Source organism: Cyprinodon variegatus, unplaced genomic scaffold (assembly GCF_000732505.1).
Source record: "Cyprinodon variegatus isolate N-32 unplaced genomic scaffold, C_variegatus-1.0 Scaffold56, whole genome shotgun sequence".
Classification (NCBI taxonomy): domain Eukaryota; kingdom Metazoa; phylum Chordata; class Actinopteri; order Cyprinodontiformes; family Cyprinodontidae; genus Cyprinodon; species Cyprinodon variegatus.
The window spans coordinates 634,359-653,729 of record NW_015150509.1 but is presented as its reverse complement, the minus strand read 5'-3'; the positions used below and the strand labels follow the sequence as shown (position 1 = coordinate 653,729).

Below are 19,371 nucleotides of genomic sequence, written 5' to 3'. Positions count from 1 at the left end.
CATATTTTTTATTTTAATGATAAAAAACAAACGGCCATTTATTTTTAGTTGCTGATCTTATCGGTGTCTGTTTCAACATTATACTTGCTTTTGGATTGTTTCTGTCATCCAACATTTTGCAAAGTTTTTGTAGCTGTTTCCATCCTTACTTTATTTTCTGTAAAGGCAATATCCATCATGAAGATTTTGTAACTCAAACCTGAGTAGAAAAATATGACTCCTTAACTCTCCTGAAGTGTAACCACATACCATTTCCATAAGGCTTTGTTCCGCTGAAATAGGCCAGAAACCCTCTGCTCTGGGTCTCTCCATCTGTCACCATCTCCAGCATCATGGTGTTTGTGGTTGATATCTGAGTGCCGGGCCGGAAAGTTCCGCAGAAACGACCCAGTTTTTGTACCAAGTTGGATTGGCCATTGTAAATATCAAGATAGTCGTAGCGACACTGTGACTCAGCCTCCAGGTCAAAGATGCGGAAGGAGAGTGTGACAACGTTACCCTCTGGAACCTGGAAACCAGAGGAAACGTTGTGAGTGAGCGGACTTAGTAACTGATAAGTGAGTATTTGGATTATCACTCACAGTTATACGCCAGGTGCATTTGGTGTTCGGTTTGTAGAATTCGGGGAACCCCTCGCTACCAACAAAACCTGATTCAGCAACCAGGTCTCCTCCACAGTAGAACACAGGCCTATAGGATAGAGGTCAGAAACATGTTTAATGAAGAAAAGAAGCAAAATCCGACAAGTGTGGTGGGGAAATAGTTTTAGCCCCTCTTACTTTCATAATGTGTAAAATCCAGTGCATCAAATTGCCTAGAGTTTAAATTAGAGACCGTACAATAAAAAAACAACACCATCATGATAACTGAGGTCATCAGATAGGGCAGAGGTAGTGGTGGAGAAGCTTAGGTGTGTGTAATGCTATTATGTTGCTTTTATTTACCAGGGGAAGGAAAATCAAAGCTAATGGAAAGATGAAAACCTGTAAGCAGCTGAACCATATTTGGAGCAAATGTTCAGATTCCAGCTGGACAACAACTTCAAACCTGCAGACAGAACTACAGTGGAATGGTTGAGACCAAAGGGGAATCATTTTATATGATGGCCCAGTCAAAGTCCAGACCAACGTCAAAGTAAAATTCTGCAGCAAAAGCTGGTGAAGATTCTCAGTCATCCAGGTCATAGTCATTCCAAACAATCCAGTGGATTGTTTGGAATGGAAAAGAGGCGGTGAACTCACGTTTCAGCTTTCAAAAACATGCATGTTTTCAAAACAAAAACAAGGTTTTTTATGGGCTACTGTATAAAACCTCAAACACCACCAACACCATTCTTCATAGACTTTGTCCATGTAATCCAATACTTGGCTAAAATGCAATGGGCAGGAGCATCAGTTTCTAAATTTTGAAAGCTGATATAATCCTACCCTAAAAACTGTTTTTTGTGACTGAAAATAAAGATGGTTTTAAAAAGTTCAGAATCATAATAAAAATATCAAAAAACAAACAAAACAAAACAAAAAAAAAAACAATGAAGGATATATAAAAAAAGGCCTGCAAAGAGTCAGTTGATATGTTATTGTGAAAATTACAGTAAAAAGAAAATGGTAAATATGGGATCTAGTCTGCAAACCTGATTAATAAGGAGAATGTTAAAACTCTAATCATAAAGACAGTTTATAATTCTGAAAACAATAAAGTAACAACAAAGTAATTAGTGTACGTTCTTCTTGGTGGGGTTCATTATTTTTGCTATACTCTTTATTTTCTTCTGTTTTCTGTGATTTTTATCTCTTTCTACTTCAAAAACAGAGACATGACATTCTGACATGAATCCTGGCTTTAGGATAACATTTTTTGGTATATTTTGCTAAAGCTAATAGTTAAGCTTCCACATAAAATGTTTTACTTGATGTTTAGGGATTTTTTTTTTAGCATAAGTAAAATAAGCAAGTTACTAATCATTCTCCAAGAGTTTAGATTACTTATCTTTTGTCTTGTCAGGGACAACCAAAGGGAGGAAAAAGGGCAAAGAGGAATGACAAGAGTGAAGTCTAAACACGTCTGGATTTGAATTTTGGCTTTTGGCCTTCAGCCTTCAAGGGGGTATTACTCACAGCATTCCAGTGGAACAGATTTTAGTGAATTTGAATCTGTAGCAAAAATTTCTAAAGAGAAATTACATTTGGAAAAAAACAAATTTAAAAATCTTTTTAATAATGTTCACATTTTACTTATTTTATAATATTTACTTCTCTTTTTAAAGGGAAGCTGTTTATTTAGACATCAACCTGCTAGAAACAAAAATATCTGGTCCTGGAGATAAAGGTCAGTAGATCTGCAGAGTCCAGATGAATCCTCTGAAGGGATGTATTGATGACCCCCAACCTGCTCAACGCCCACTGTGCATGTCTGTGAGGCCAGTGTAGAGATCTGGGATCGCTCTATGAGGGAGGTCAAGGTTTCCCAAATGTTAGGCTGTCAAAACAAGAGGTGGGAACTGCAGGACTGAAAAAGTGGTTCAGGAATCCATTAGATATCAACCCTATACAATACCTGTTATATATTTTCTATAAAAACATATCTGATTTATTTTTTAAAGGATGATATGAAACTCTCCAACACAAGGTGATTTATTGTTAAGCTGTAGGAAAATAACAAAAGATGGTTTTACCAGCTTTGCACATCCAAAGACGTTTTTCCAACAGCCGCTTGGGCCCCTTTAGATTGGATAGATAGGTTTAGGTTTGGACTTTGACTAGGCCGATCTAGTACATGAACCTGCTTTGATGTGATAGTAGTCTTATTTGTAAAGACAAAACCCTTAATAACAGATTTAAGTCTTTTCATATCAGCATTTATCTGTGTTTAGCGTCACTTACCTTCCAATCAGTTCAAACCAACTTCTATGTTTCTTCTAAAAGCATGATGCTTTGCAAACTATCTTTGATCTTTATCCCTGATTTGTTGCTAGTGTGTTGGTCTTCATGGTGCTGTGTAATGCCCAAGCTCCTCTGAGAATCTTTGGGCTGAGAGGGGAATGATTTAATGGTCCAATACTCCCTTTATGTGGGCAGAAGCATTATTAAAGTTTATCATTCACTTTATTAATTACTTTTATTGTTTACTCTTGGTGAAAATAACTGTGGTTGCAATGATGGAAAATATGAGCTGTAATCAAAGCAAGAGCGAGATTTATGTATATGTGTATTTTAGATGGTAAAGATGGTGGCATTAAAGAATACCCATAATGGCAGCCACTAAAATTGGTAATGCAACAGTTTTTAGAAAGAGTAAATACAGGAATAATGGACATCTAGTTTAAAACTGATTTTACAGCTAACTGACAACTCAAATATCTAGTGATATTTCAGACCCTGTCAGAGGTAATTGCAGGTAGGATTTCATATTCCAGGATAAAATGTTCCATTGTTTCATCTGTCATCACTTACAGGGATCAAAACCACACCAAGAGATTATTTCTTTACAGATGAAGCCATTACATAGTTTGCTGTCTTAATGACTCAGACTCTAGACCCCCAGTAAAGTTCAATGGCGGCTGCATACGGCAACATTTTCCACAGCAAGCGCCACGTTTATTTAAGACAGGCATAAGGATTCTCATCTTTGGTAGCACCTATATAGCCCATTTGAAAACCACAGAGGAAAATATATTGAAACCAAAATTACTAGCCCTAAAGCTCAAGATTTTCTCACATTTGTTCCATTGAAAATCTCTTTTGCTTGCAGTCTTTCAAATAAATACAAATGCAACTCCTTTCAAAGTCTACTTTACCTGGTGAAATTGGTGTCCTGAGCCTTTGTCTGTCCCAAACTAAGGGCCAGGAGCAAAAGTAACCCCCACATGCAGTCCGAGCGCATGATGATACAAATCTTGCAAAGGAAGCAATGCAGACTGTTGCAGCAAAGAGAAGAGGGGAGCAGGACACAGGAGGTGAGGACAGTAGGGCGGAGGGAGAAGGAGGGTTCGGTTAGGGTAGGCGGAGAGAATCAATGAGTGGTTAGGGATCAGAAAGAGTTTGGTGGAGGGGGTGTTCAAGAATGGATAGAGATATGAGCAAAGATCTTGGAAGGAGCCTATGGAGAAAGAGCAATGAGGGGGGGATGGCGTCAGCAGCAAAGGGAGGAGAACCGTTTAATAGAAGCCAGATGTTTCTAGAAAAACTTGGGGTTCAGTTTATGGAGCGGACATCTAAGAAAGAAGGAGGCTCTAGTTACTGTAAATAATGAATAGTTCTACTAATACTTAAACTGTTATCATACTTGAAAAGTAGTTGAGAAGGTCACTTAACTCATTCTAGTCTAGTCCATCAGTAGAAGGGCAGCAAAGATGGAGATGGAGCCAGAGGCTGTGTGTGGGTATTTAACAAGTAGTCCATAAATATTTGCATTCCACAGCAGACTGGAGGTTAGACATTTCAAATAGGAAACAGGGAGCTACTTCCCCATAAAGTCATTAACTGTGGTCATCTAGGTAAAAAAAAAAAATCTCCTCCCACAATGTCCCAAACAAAGGCCCAAATAAAGTCCGCTCCATGGGGTCCTTTGGCTCCCGCCGAGTATCTACTTACCCCCACAATTCAACAAAACCAAAATAACACTAAAGAGGGGTTGAATATTTCCTTTCTTTTAAATTCCCGAAACAGACCTACATTACTGAGACCTATGTAAGAGACAGTATTTTCAGGATAGCAAAGGCCAGTCCTTGTCATACCCTTTATCAAACACTACAGCCAACTGGGTGAAGCTAAATAAAAAGAATAAAGTAGCTGCTACAACAAAAATGCTATACAAATTCCTGGCGATTGGAAAGCTGGAGAAATGAAAATTCCCTGGTCCGTCTGTGTTTGTGTTAACCCGGAGTCCTGATGGGAATCAGCAAGAGTAGGAATGCAGGAGTGTGTTCTGCTAGAGGGGGGGGCCACCAAGTGTACACACAACGGCTCAGCCCCTGCCATGATGTGTGGGAGCAGTGATCAGAGCCAAGACTGTAGGTTTCCCGCAATAACTGTAATGAACTCCCCAAGCTGGACCCACATTCCTTCTGAAAAGTCAAAAAGAAATAGTTGTCAGAGTTCAGGCCAGTGGGGGAGTAGATGAGTGTGGGGAAGAAATGGGTAAGGGTGGAGAGAAAAGAGGGCTTAGTTTTAGACAAATGGAAAACAAGCCTAAAGCTATCTGACAGAAAGACAGATTAACGAGTAGAGAAGCTGTTTTTGACTGAACCCCGGCTTGAGGTCATGTTCATGTCTCTGTAACAAGCAACTGTTTCCATTGCAATTCGCCTTCAAATTATGTGTTAAGAGATCCAAGCTGGTCATTTTATTACAGTCTGCAGAAAGCATACTGTGTTTTTTTTTCTCTCTCTCTACACGCCCTACATTTTAGAAAGACAAATTATCCAATTAAAAATCTTTTTGCAGAGCGGAACGTCTTACCAATAAATGAAAACAGAAGCACATAAGTCAGGTTTTGAAGAGAAGCTCATAAACACAATGACAACATGAATGTCATGTACATTTTGTGATTCTAATGATGGTGGAATAATGATAAATATAAAACCCGAGCTATCATTTACATTTGTATTTATCACAGATTTGTATAGGGTCAAAACTATACATATAGGTTAAACTGTATATATAAATAAATACATATTTATCAGTTCTGGAACAAAAAGCTGAAGCTATATAAATTAGTTCTGTGATGGTTGTGATTTCAACCTTCTTGAAAATGGTGAATTATGGTTAAAAATTGAGGATACAGCAGGAAAAACAGAAGCTGAATTCGGCCAACAGTCTAAAAAAATGTAATATTGTGTTAAAGTGTAATATATTTTTCACTCATTTCAGAAAGTGAAACTGTTATTTTATAAAAAATTATTAAAAACAAAGTATTCCATGCTTTTATTTCTTTAAATTTTAAAGATGATGGGTTAATAGTATAGAAAGCCAAAAATTCAGTGTCTCGAATGTAGCATTAAACCATTAAAAAGGACGTTTTCAGCACAAATGTCAGACTTTGGAAACGTGTATTCAATGTGGACTTGATTACATAATTGATAACATAATACTCCAAATCATCTCCTGCTGTGGAATCTTCCCACTTGTCTTTAAGCAAAGATTTGCATCTCCAGTCTTCCTCCAGACTGTAGGAGCTTGATCCCAAATAAAATGCAAATTTCTCTGACCTTTTTTTTGCCATTCCAAACTGCCTTGACATGAGTTATGTAATTTTTTTAACCCCATGTCTCGTACTCCAGCTTCAGTCCAATATTTATGAAGTGTCACCAAAATCCTGAGTAGATATCTCTCAACAACCCACTCAAGGCTGAGGTTATCTGTGTTGCTGGTGCACTTTATCCTACCAGAGTTATTTCTTCCACTTGACTTTCTGTTAATATGCTTGAATGCAGAACTATGTTAATAATCTAATAATCAGATGCTTCAGGAATGACCTTTTGTGGCTTACCCACCCTGTACAAGCTATTGCTAACTGTCTTCTGGACATCTGTCAAGTTAGCAGTCTTCCCCATGATTGTGTTGCCTACTTATCCAGGACAAGAGTCAGTTTAAAGCCTCGGAAAAAAATTGCAACTGAGTAGACAGTGACATCAAGAGTTTCCCAAAAAGTTCTTCTCTTTTTTTCTAATTATTCTAAGCCTTTCTGAGATACTGTGTTTAATGAATCTTATTATCTGAAAGCCAGAAATGACAGGCATAAGTTTTGAATATTTTACTCTATGCCAAAAGTTTAAAACTAGGCTTAAAACTTCCCTTTTTATAAAGCTTTTAGTTAGACTCCCTCAGATTATTCTGAGCCACCTCTAAAGTTAAGCTGCTATAGGCTTAGACTGCTGGAGGACATAGGGACCACTTTTCACCATTTTGCTTCATTCTATCGCTATTCTACCATTCTTAAGGATTTGTCAGTTCAACCTCTAACTTTATGCTCTCTTCTGCTTTTTCTCATCACACAGTAGTAGCTTCATCTGGTCTGTTCCTGTGTGGATGTGACACTATCCTGGAGAGAAACATCAGTTGGGCTGCTACAATCAACACCTTTGTTTAAAGAGGTTGGAGCTTGGCCTGTTTTTTAATTAATGTAGTCCATTTCTCTCGCTGTCACTAACTGTATGTGCTTTCTTCATCCTCTGACATGGAACTGGCTTAGGGCTTCTCTGCTTTGTTGTGCCACTCCTGGATGTGGCCACCTGTTGAGCTAGGTGACAGTTATCTTTTTGTATCTCTGCCTCTTTCTGTCTCCTTGACCCCCAATCGACCGTTGTAGCTAGTCAAACTGAGCCCAGTTCTGTCCACTGTCGCTACATGCATGCTTGGTGTGAGGGATTGCTTTCGAGTCAATGAGCCAATGCAATCAGCTGGTTTTCCTTAGATAGAAAACTTTAAAGTTTGACTGTATGATCTGGTTGAAATCTCTCTGTAAAGTTACTTGAGATGACATATGTTGTGAATTGGAACTATATAAATAAATGAATTAAAAGATGTTTTTTTTAGATGACTGGCAGCCATATACTTAAGGTGAGACGCCAGTGTGGGAATGGATAGGATTGGGGTGAATCATTTTTTTTTTAAACAAGTTCTTATCCCAACTCGTTCCGCTTCTTTTTGAATTCATGGCACATGTCATTTTTTGTTTCAGGGCGACACCTTGTGGTGAAGATTTAACAATACATCTAATTGAGCATTGACTTTCTTCTTCACACAAATCTTCTGCTGTTTCCAGGTTTCATCCTATTAAAGAATGCCCTCGTAGTTCACGCTGTTTTTACGCTGTTGAGCTGCTCGATTCACTCGTTATAAAAATGTTGGTTTAATCTTCTGTACTCCAACGACAGTAGCGTTACTATGCAGCCATCCCATACATTACCTCCTCATTGAAACCTGTACATCTAGTATTTATATATTTATACGACAATCGAATGAATCAAATAAACCAGGCAAGAAAAGCCGGAAGTCAGCCTCTCTGCTGCTACGTAACGTCAATTTCAAAATAAGAGCCCATCATTACAGTCATGTTTGAGATACTTCCTGCAGCTTACTGATGTTTTTTTACGACTGCTAAGAACTGATAACTTATGTTTTATGATTTTTTAATCTTATCTACTATCCACCTGAGCAAACGTCTAACGACAGCCTATGCAAACTACTATTGCTTAACATGTTAACACTTAAACTGCCATGCTCTCAGATTATGTCAGCAATCAGTATGATGCATTTGGCCAGATACTCTTGATGCCCTAAACTGAAGCAGTTTTTAATTATCTTTATACTAAATTGTCCAAAGAGTAATATAAATGTGCAAAAGCTATGTGAGATAAGGAAAACGTGGGTTTGTCTTAGCACAGTGTTCAACAACCATAACTACAACTATCTGTGTTTCTCAGATCATGTAGCACTGATATTTACAATTTTAATGATATTTTTATGCCATTTGAATAATAATGTTTTTGGGTTTTCCCCAACAATCTGTAAACACTTTTAACAGCGACATCCATAGATGACTTTAGACTTTTCGCCTATGTCATATCATCCTTTCTATGCTGTGCATATAAAGCTGCTGAGGTGGGGGGAAATCTGTGTTAAAACTCTTTTCATTAAGCATTATAAAGATTCTAATTAATTTTGTTAAAAAATGTTTAATCAAACCATAAAAATATATATATATATCTAATCAAAACCTTAGCCTTGATAGTTCAGAGAACTGTTAGACATGAAAAACAGGAGAAAGATGAGTTATTGAACACTTGTTGCATCTGCTTGGACATACCATCGAAAATAGATTATAGGAATCACTATGGTAGCTAGTTTTACCATGTTGACCCTTAGAGGAAAGACATATTAAGGCTGAATATGGTATAGTGGAGAATTACCTTTCTCCGGATGGATCATCAAAATAAGTGGTCCTCCTAATTGTCAATCATTCTGATATGTTTACTTAAGGCCATCCTACTTGCTTATCCCCATTTTTACTTACCAGTGGTGAGTCTGACATAGTGGAAAAAAAGCAAATCTTCTTTTGGGAAGTAAGCTTGTATGAGCGATGCAAACAGCAACTTTTAATAAGAGCGTGCACAAGGAGGAATGGGCTTGCGCATGCTCTCACACATGTTTAATAGGCGTTCCCTCTCAGAAGCATGTAAGCAAACGTTTTTAAAAGTAGAGAGTGCAGGTATTTTCAAGAAAATCCTCCACTATACCTTTAAGCAATTCATTTGGGGCAAGTGTCTGTTGCTGTCAGATTAAAATACTGAGGGGAATCCATATGTACAAAACTGGTTAAATCTAGTGTTTTTTGCTGCACTTTAAATATACAAAATTATATGGCATATAAATCACACTGATTGTCTTTGGTTAAATTTAATGCAGAATCAATGTTGAGGTTTGTATTGTAACAATAACTCTGATTTAGACCTTTCGTCTTTATTTTTATTTTGTTTTTCATTTGGTAGACCTATGTGATGATAGATGTTTTGCTTGTTAACAGAACATTATGATCCTTCATATCTTTTGTAAAATGATAGGTGACTTTGAGGGGAGTTGGTGCTTTTTAACCATTTGTGTGTCTGGATGGTCCTCAGTCTTTTGTTTGTCTGTTGTGTGATGGTAACACACTATACACAAGGACTCTGGACGGACGCAAAAACGGGTAGTCTATGGCTCCAGGTCTCCATGTATTTGTTTTGGCACACTTAACACATAATAGGGATCAATTAGAGAAAAGGTCCATCTTTGTATTGGTAGTAAATTTATGCTAATTCACACAGGTCCCAGAATGGCAGTCCAAATGACATTATCTCCTTGCTTCACACCCACAAAGCACATGAATCACACACAAAAGTACAATTTGTCATAGATACTGTTTTTTCCAATATACATATATTTCATGATGTTCATCAATATAATAAGACATTGATAGATTTACACTACAATTATTTCATGTACTTTTCCCACTCAGTCTCCTCTCCTTTTGTGTTAATCGACCTTGTTTAGACTGTAATCCCGAACCAAAAGACGGCACGATACAACTATCAATAAATAAAAGCTTAAAGAACAAAGGAAAAAAAAAAATCACAATAAGCACATTGCCCATGATCCTCCAGGCCTGTCCCTCCTGTAAAGGCCAGTCGCCAGGGGCAATGTGTGCTTTCATCTCTGTGATCCTGCTTTCAAAGGAGAAAAACAAATAAAGAAACCATCTCTTACAGATGAGTTGATTTAAACCAAAAATAATATATCTTGTCGAAACAAACAGCAATCTGATGTGAACTGTAGAATCCTTCACACAAAAAATATTTCTTCTTACATCAGCTTCCCATTTTCTTTAGCTTGACCCATCAGTGCTGACAACAAACAATTCAGTGACATCTGGAGTTATTACCTAACAAATGATAAAGTTAAAAAAAAGGAATATTTGGTTCCAAAAGAAAAAAAAAATCCACCCAGAAAACTTTCAGTGACTCAAAAGGTTCCCTCCTGTTGCCGCGTTCAGCTCTTTCTCTGGTCAGCGTGCATGCATTCTGGACAAACGACCTGAACGTGGCCTTGAGGTCACTGAAGGGTTCCTGGCACAGACGCGAGATCGCATTTTCTCCCACTACGCCATCCCGACAAAACAAGAGAATTACAGCGAAACAAAAAGTTCTGCGCTGTTAAAAAAAAAAAACAAAAAAAACATTTGCATGTGTTGGTTTTCACACAGACAATAAAGCAAATAAATAAAAAGAAAACAAACAGGAAACATAGAGAAATAGAGAGAGCACTCACTCATTTTCACCATTGTGACCAAACTGGTTGAGCACTCACAGGACAACAGTTGGATTTATGGAAACACACAAGTCCTACCCCAATCAGTAGTGTTATTTCACCTCAGAGCCCGCTGTGTGGTTACGTCCTGTACAAATGGCTAAAAGGACAACATTTTTAACCCTTTAATCACTTAATATTGCCAAAGGAATCCAATTTTTACAGCTTTGTTAAGTGTATATTTTGTCCCCATATTTATTTTGGTAAATTGCAACAACTTAAACCTGAGGATATATTACCCCCTCCCCCCCAAAACCCCCAATGTTACACCACTAAACAATGCAGGTTGTTTTTCTCAGTTTTCTGATATCTATAAGTAGTTTACATATTTTAAAACCCAGCAACACTACGCAGACAAAAAAGGGAGAAGACTTGTGCTATAATAAGTTACAAGGTTGTGTGTCTACTAACTTTGTACAGATTGAAAGAAGCTCCAGGGACGTGGATCCACATGGCAGGGGGAGTTTCTTTTCAACGTTTTTAACTTGCATATTTCAGGATCGCCCATTCAAGAGTCAAACTTGACCCTATAAATTGTCTACAAAGTCTAATAAGATAGAAGCTATTTGAATCTGACCAGGATAGCTCGGGCAACCTGTTTCCTTCCGCTTGTTTGTGATGAGTATAGGCAGCGTTAGCACGGAAATTTGGTCTTTGGTAGTTTTACGTTTGCTCCTCTCTGAGGAGCAACAGGATGTGGGGTTTTCTATTACGGTTAACAGATCTACAGCCTTGTTGTGTGTGTACTTCAGAGGTGAAGAAAAACTGACATGCCCTCACTCTGTGAGTTAAGCGGCCTAAATCCGTTGGGATAAACGAGTGGGGGGGGGTCCCGAGGTGGAGCTATTCTAACACAAACATGCACACACTCACACTCACACAAATACAAAGAAGGAGTTAAGAAAGGTGGGCAGATTCACCACGTAGCTGGCAGAAGGGTAAAAGAGACAGGGTAACATTAAAAACTACATTTTAATAGATTAATTTAAGAGCTTTCATTGTACTGCAGCCAAATAGAAATTTTAGGCATTAATATTCTTCTCTTTTTGGGAAAAATTTTCACATTAATAATCAATGGTTTTGGTAGCTTTAGGAAATTTCTCATACATCCCCCCAACAGCACATGGCAAACTCTTTAGTTTGACACAGCTTTGGAAGGTTGTAAAAAAAATTAGGTCCTGTAAATTTGCCCTCTCTTTTACTCATCAAATATCAGCTATCATGCATACAAAAACGTGCCACCATAACAATGACAGTAATGATTAAAAAAGTGGTTTGAAGATACTCTAACACCAAACCAGTGAGTGCACAAATGAAAGAAATAACCGCAATAAGGAAAAGAAGTCTTTTTCCTTTAATGCTTGGCAGTGTGTAACGCAGAGCTGAACTACAAAAACACAGCAGACAGAAGTAAAGAGGAGCTTTGCTGTTAGAACTTTGTGTCCTCTTTACTTCTTCTGTTCCACACAAAAATATACTATGATAAAAAATAGAATCTATTATATCTAAAAAAAAAATGAAAAAAAAAGGCCTTAACTAGAAGAAGAGACACTAAGACAGAACCACAGCGCTAGCAAAACACTAGTCCTAGGAATGCTACGATTCTTTTTGTTTTGAGTTACTTCTTTCGAAGATTGTTTCTTCGATATTAATGTCCCACTTTTTTTTATTTTCCAAATGTGCTCTTAACGTGGAGAAGTTCTGCTGCACCGGGGTTCCCTTTGGCCAGGCTGAACAGCCAGACGGCACCGTCGAAAACAAGGATGCTTGTGCAAATTCTAAAGAGTTTGCCGCCGTCAGCCAATTCTCCTACGAGTGCAAAGGGTGCCCTGCACTGAAAGTTCACTGAAAGTGACTGGGAACCAAGGCTTTTCAGTGTTCAGATGGCAGACCAGCGTTGGCTTTATGGAATCAGTTCAAGCAACAGAACCATTCTATCCCCGTAATGATTGATCCATTTCCAATCCAAAATTACCCATTACGTACCAATGCATCCGAACGCATTTTTGTATAAGTGTAAAGTTAATGTTATATCCAGACTATGCAACAAATATATCCTTACACCTAAGCAGCATACTGACTTTCCCCTATTGTTTGCATGACTGTTACTGACGCACGCTTCATCGCTTGTATTTTTAAGGTACTCGCACTTCCATGTGCCACAGTAAGAGCATCTGCACTAGACTGCAATGAAGGAATGTTTTCGAAATAAGACACTACGTAATTGTTAAATAAATAAAAAAAATAAATAAAGAAGAATCACCTACAGACATCGGTCCGTCCGTACTATGGCAGTTTAAAGTTGTTCAAGGGAAGCATGCTGAGAAAACAAGATGGCGCCAAAAGACACTTTGGATGGTCATATTTAAGAATCCATCTCAGATAAAAGGAGCTAAGTTTCATGAGGTTGGAAGAATAAAGATTATTCGCACAAATCATGCATGACTTCCTGACCGTAATGAGTGTGGCAAAACGCCAGAAGAGAAAAAAAATCTAGACCGTTTTTTGTAGGAATTAACTATGAAGGCTAATTGTACGTCAAAAAAGCGAGAAGAAGAATCGGGGGGGAGTAAGGGGCAATGAGAACATGCAAGACGCACACTTTCATTAATAGGCAGTAGTCAACGTTAAAGCATACGTCAAATAAATACAAAAAAAATTAAAAAGTACAAAAAGCACACCCAAACACACACACGCGCGCCTACAAAACAGTATATCAGATATATATCAGAATAAAACTCTACAAAGAAATATCACCTTTGTAACAGGTATCGCCAATTTTTGTTAAGGTTTCCGTTGTTGCATCGTCAAAGGGGGTTTAGTTCCCAGTATGTTAAGGTTGAAAGAGCCAGAAGTAACAAGAGAAGAAAGGGCCACACACTCACAGGACGAATATGGACTGGGATCCAGAGGCAAGGCTGTGGAACTATGGGTGGGAATGGGGCCTTGAAGGGTTGAGGGGTGTTATATCGAGGCTAGCTGGGGGGAGATATACGTACATACAATAAATCAATTAATCTGTGGTTAATTTTGTCATCAATTAGAGGGTTTTTTCTTCTGTAGTAGGGAAGCTTGGGTCAGACTGGGGTAGGAGCGACTCTTCTTAGGTGCTGAAGTACACTGTAGACAGACAGAATGGAAAAAAGTTTTACAAATTTTAAAAAACAAGGATTATTTTTTACAAGTGTACACAAGACCAAAAAGGGTTTCTTACCAATAATGACAATGAGGACAATCACACATATCACACCCAGGATAATCATCATCTGCAGTCAGCAAATTTCCAGGGAAAGAAATATAAGTTAGAAAAAAAGTCCCTCAGACATTAATATTGCTTTCTAACAGAATGAGCTTGTGTTCTCACCTTGGCATTCTTCCACCAGTATTTATTCTTCAGTTTTGCAGCGCTAGTCTCAAACTGAGAGGCTCCAGCCTGCAGGGCATCAGCCCTGTCGTCCAGCTCTGACAGCTTCTGATCACGCTCCAGAACCTTGTCCACGTTTACACGCATAATATCCACCACCTGAGGAAAGACACGTGGTAAAGCAGGATGACTCGATGTTAAGGATTGACACAAGTCTGAAAATGAGTCTAATAGATTATGATAAAGAGTCAAAATGGTGTCAGACTGATCTGAATTTTCCATTTTCAGTGCTTTTTTTTTCTGCCTTTGTTTTACAAATATTTGAGATAGTAACATATGCTTTACTTACCTCATCCACCTGTGCCTGTGTCTGCTGCAGACGGCGGTTGCTGGTGAGATTGGGAGGGGGCTGATTCCCTCCCTCTGGTGCAGGGGCTCCAGCTGGGGCAGACCTGAGAGTTTCAAAAACATACTATTGATAAATTACACATGTTGAAGTACAGGTTTATTAAACAGTTATTGCCTGGCAATAAAGGAGGCCAGAACAAAGCGAGACAGTGGTACTTTGGGATCTATTGATATTAAAGTGAAAAATAAAGAAAGCAACAGATAAGAGAAAAAACAAATAGTTAAAAAAGGACATTATATGTAAAATAAGATTTATACTTTAAAAGCCTTCATCATAACAGCTTGTAACAGTTTATATGTTTTGGTTTGGATGTTGCGATTCCATTTAATGTCAGCAGTTTAAAAACTTTATTTAGCAATTTTTGCCTCTGAAAAAGGGTGCTGGGCAGATCATTTTAGCTCCCTTCACTATTCTCTGCAGGGCCATGTTTCTTAGAGCTGGTGTAACCATCCTAATATGCACTATATAATACATTAAAATAAATGTAGATCTGAAAATATATAAACGTAAAACTGAGCCATTCAAGTTCAAACAGGGGCCACTGAGAGCAAAAATGAAAAGTATGCATTTTGTTGCTTGTCTTGAGCTAATTAAGATGGTTCAGAGAGTTGAACTGTACTTTAATGCAAACAGCAAAATGAGTTTAACTGTAGAAAAATCATTAATGGTGGAATTTTAGTTAATTAAACTGAAAGCTGGTGGCAGGTTTGTATATAACAGAAGAATCAGCGTGGATTTTCATTTAGCCTTCCTTTGGACGCTCTGTCCACGGATGATGGCAGCAGTGACTGGCAGAAAGTTAAAGTGAGAGTGTCATTATATCAAGAAAAAGTGAGTGTGAAGGAAAATTCCTCCCATGTTAACATGTATCATGTTCTGGTGCAAAAATATCAAGGATAGAGATATTTTTCAAGGTTTTGAAAATATAAACCAACATAGGTGGTGATGCACAGCGATCTGCCTGTTTTTTTCTTGATTGGCTTTGAAGGGAGATTTAAACAGTCAAAAATATGGAAAATATTTCTTTCCGGTTGAATGAACATATAAACTGAAACAAATTTTTTAGTTGAAAGGAACAGACACCACCTTCTTCCAGATCTTTTGTTTTGATGTCTGTGAAAATGCAAAACTACTCTCCTAATCAGAGAGCTTGTAGCATGTTTTTCTTTTGTAGAAAAGGAAAACAGTTTATGTCGTCCTCCTTTGACCTTAAACAAGCCAAAATCAATATACTCCTATTTATTTTTTACAGCATAATCAATTCTCAAATTACACCTATGTGTACTATTGATGTCTATTAAAACTTCCGATTTTTTAACAGTTCAAACTGCTCTCTTCCAAACTTAATTATTTAAAATCAAGGAGTTTAAATAAAAATGTACCTTTCTTCTTTTTGCCAAATAACAGCTGAGTTTGATTTAAAATAGAAAATGAAAATAGTAGCTTTTTTTTGCTAATTCAAGCATCATTTTGTCCCCTTTTCAGTCAAAAAAGAGCTTAACTTTTAAGATCTGAAGACCAGCATGTTCTGAATAAACAAAGCTCAGCCATTGATATAATTGTGAATAATTGTCTTTAATATTTGTAAGTTCTTTTTTTTTTTTAGCACAGATATAAAACGTTGCTGCCAGATAAAGATCAAATACATGAATTAAGCAATATTCTAATTTCCCAGTTTTAACATCATTGACCCCAACATTTTAAATGGGTTTATTATACACCCATGGCTGAAGTATTAAACTCAGAGTTATCTTAGCTGAATTTACAAGAATGTACATGTTGGATGCATAACTCTGTATAAAGGTCACCTCTCTATGCTCACACTACACTAATCCCCTAACAACAAATCCTTTAGCATAGCTGGCCTGTTGGTGCTTGAGGTCAATGTCATCCCAAGCAGTCAGACACTCAACGCATCATTTTAATGTTTATTTCTAGAAAATTAACTGTCCCATAACACAGGACTAACATTTTCACAAATCAACAAGTACATTTGAGCCAAGTTGGCTCATTTATTTTTTGGAAAGTTATGTTTAAACTTTGCTGCAGTTGTTATGTGAGTTATTTTATTTTATTTATTTAGTTGCACCTGCTAGCAATGAGTACCTTGACAAAGGAGCAATGTGTGCAGAGGTGTCATCACTTGCCAACTAACACCAGAAAGACTTGCCAATGTAGCGCCTGCATCCTGTGTCGTCAGCTTCGGCATCCTGTGAAAACTGCCAGCTGTGTTTCCATCCAGCCTGGTGGATCTACTGTGCCTGCTCTGTTCTACACTAGTGCAAAAAATATCTGTGCCTTTGTAGAATTAAACCAGAGCCTCTAAAAGATCTTTAACCAATCTCGTGCCTCTAAAAGCTATAAGATTTCTGAACTATTTACTTTTACTGGTTCCCAGGTCAGATTGAAAACTAAAGGGGACTTCAATGGGCACAGTTTCAAGGCTCTGGTAAAGACCCCTATTTTGAATTAAATCTGCCCAGGATTATGAAAATACAATAAAATAAACCATATTTTGAAGGTTTAGCTTTGGTTGAATAGTGTGTGATTTTGTTTGATGTTTTCTTTCGCGGATTTTTAAAAATAATTTCCTAGCTTTATTATGATCTAGTAGCTCATTTGTAATGATAGGAATGTTTTATACATATACTACTACAGCCTAATCTTTAAATCTCTGCCACATTGGATTTTGCTTAAATATAACCAAAGAATATGATACAAGATTTTATATAATTATAATTCAAAGTGAATCCAAACAATTATTAAAAACCTAGTGACACATATTTAAAATAATGCAAGAAAATCCATTTAAATCAAATATGAATAGATCAATAATGAAATCAGATAAATATATCGTTGGACCTTTAACAAACTTAAAAATGTGAGTTCAGTCTGTTATAATTCTCATGTACAACATTTGATTGGATTGATGTTGGTTTTGGATGTGTTTCATAAATGAATAATTAAATCAATGGTGTGACTGGAAATGCATGCCGTTTCATTTTCAGCACCCTGGACAGTGACATTTCAGCACTGGACAGCGCCTCAGCACCTCTTTCCGTTTGATGCTACATGATCTTCGCTCTTATTTTAAGACTTATCTTATAAAACAGCCACTAAGTTCAACGATGACATACCAGTCCTGTTAAATCTTATCCCACCGAGGGCGTGGAGGGATTCATTTTCATGAAACCCACCGAGGGAAAAACTTATCAAGTGTGAGGCCACGGGTGGATGATATGTTGACACGAGACAATCTAAATGTCATGCGAAGCCTGAAAAACAGAGCTATCATAGCTATATTTTATTTAGCACACCCTTTATATATGAATGCTCATCACAATGATACAGTATATATATAAAATACACGAATTAATTTGTTAAATTTGTGTTAAATTACCAAAATAACACAACTACGATGAATTGTGAGCAGATATGTAGCTGTCCGCCCTCGCATGACGATCGACGACATACAGCAGAAGGCTAGGCTATCCCCACCCCCCCTCTGTGGGCTGCAAATATCACGGAAACTAGGCCTAAACTGAATTCAAAGCTAACATTTCGTTCCAAAAGAAAAAATGATCGAGCGATGGATATTTGTTAGTTTCTGTCGACGCTTTGCTGCCTTCACGGTTGAAACAGTGAGGGTTTGTTGAGCTTTGTGTCCTTGCTGCTTCTAGAATTAGCTTCCTTCGTCACCTGCTGTTTAGGAAGACCAACATGAGGGGGTATGTTCATTAGGACATGTTGGACACTATGTTTTCCTGCTGATTTTTTTATTGGCAAGGGATCATTTCATACACAGGTGTCTTTTTATTCAAAATGTAGAAAAAACGACATAAATATGCATGTGTATTAGAAAGCATCGGACAAATAAAAACAAGGAGATAAAAAAAACTAAGCTCATTTAAAAAAAAAAGAAAAAAGGAACATTATAGGGCCAATAACGTCACTAAATAAGAGATGAAGCCGATCTGCTCAAGGTTAGGCCGATACCATAGCTTTTCCTTAAACGTTATCAGACTCTTAAATTTAAATTCCTGCGATTTATTTGACTATTAAGAACGTGAGAGACGGAAAATACTGCGCGATACAGCGGAGAGGGGGGGTGGGAGCGCGCGAGGAGACGCTGTAAATCCCTAAAATAGCCGCTCAGGTTCAGTCGTGAGCGCTGAATCGCATCAAGTGGGGATTTTATTTTAAAATGAGCTTTATAACGGGGTTGTACTTACATGTTCCTGGCGGTATTAGCTCGACAGCTGCAACTGAAATCCGGAGTGAAGATGTGAGCGCGCTCTAAGTGGCTGGCAGATGGATGTGGATTGCCTTCTGCGCTCCTCTCTGTCCTCTGGCAGCCTTTGGTTGGTTATTGTGGCGTTTTTTCCCTGCCTCTGTCCTATGAGCAGCGCTGAATGTCTCTCCACGTTACAGAAAAAAAATAAAAGAGCAAAAAAAAGACTTTTCTCTCTGTGTTTTCTTCCTGGCGATGCGGCACCTGTAGGCTGTGGAACCCGGTCTGTGCGGTAATGAAGGTGTAATAAACAGCCGCTTGGATTAGGGGCACAAAGATGGCTGGATGACGTCAGCAGCGGCGAGTTTCATGTTGAAATGGGAGGCTCGCGCTTCAAATACGGCGTTTTTATCCCCCCCTCAGAGATAAACTTTTATGCTCAGATATCGTAACTGCACACCCTTCAAATAGTATACATGTTATGTTTATAATAGGAGTTAAAGCTCATTTAAAGGAGCTAATG

At 37.8% G+C, this 19,371-nt stretch overlaps 2 protein-coding genes across 2 annotated transcripts in view; both read right to left on the bottom strand.

Annotated features, from left to right (window-relative positions):
- LOC107082587 (procollagen C-endopeptidase enhancer 2-like) overlaps nucleotides 1–4,045 on the bottom strand; it is a 13,617-nt gene extending 9,572 nt beyond the window's left edge. The window contains exons 1-3 of the mRNA XM_015371354.1: nucleotides 3,797–4,045; nucleotides 582–690; nucleotides 250–508 (exon numbers count right to left, since the gene is read on the bottom strand). Coding sequence (XP_015226840.1) covers nucleotides 250–508; nucleotides 582–690; nucleotides 3,797–3,882 — 454 coding nt within the window. The 5' untranslated portion in view covers nucleotides 3,883–4,045. The remainder of the gene's footprint in view (nucleotides 1–249; nucleotides 509–581; nucleotides 691–3,796) is intronic.
- Nucleotides 4,046–9,498: 5,453 nt separating this feature from the next.
- On the bottom strand, nucleotides 9,499–19,347 carry LOC107082578 (vesicle-associated membrane protein 2). The gene is made up of 5 exons (XM_015371338.1): nucleotides 18,850–19,347; nucleotides 14,558–14,660; nucleotides 14,209–14,367; nucleotides 14,059–14,110; nucleotides 9,499–13,964 (listed from the first exon to the last, which is right to left on the bottom strand). Coding segments are annotated over exons 1-5 (333 nt in total). The 5' UTR covers nucleotides 18,852–19,347; the 3' UTR covers nucleotides 9,499–13,947.
- Between the last annotated feature and the right edge of the window lie 24 nt (nucleotides 19,348–19,371).

What these genes read in the sequence shown, in the direction of transcription:
- LOC107082578 (XM_015371338.1), bottom strand. An exon ending in CACAGGCACAGGTGGATGAG is followed by an intron (nt 14,368 to 14,557) that starts GTAAGTAAAGCA and finishes GTCTTTCCTCAG; the next exon opens with GTGGTGGATATTATGCGTGT. An exon ending in ACTGGTGGAAGAATGCCAAG is followed by an intron (nt 14,111 to 14,208) that starts GTGAGAACACAA and finishes TGCTGACTGCAG; the next exon opens with ATGATGATTATCCTGGGTGT.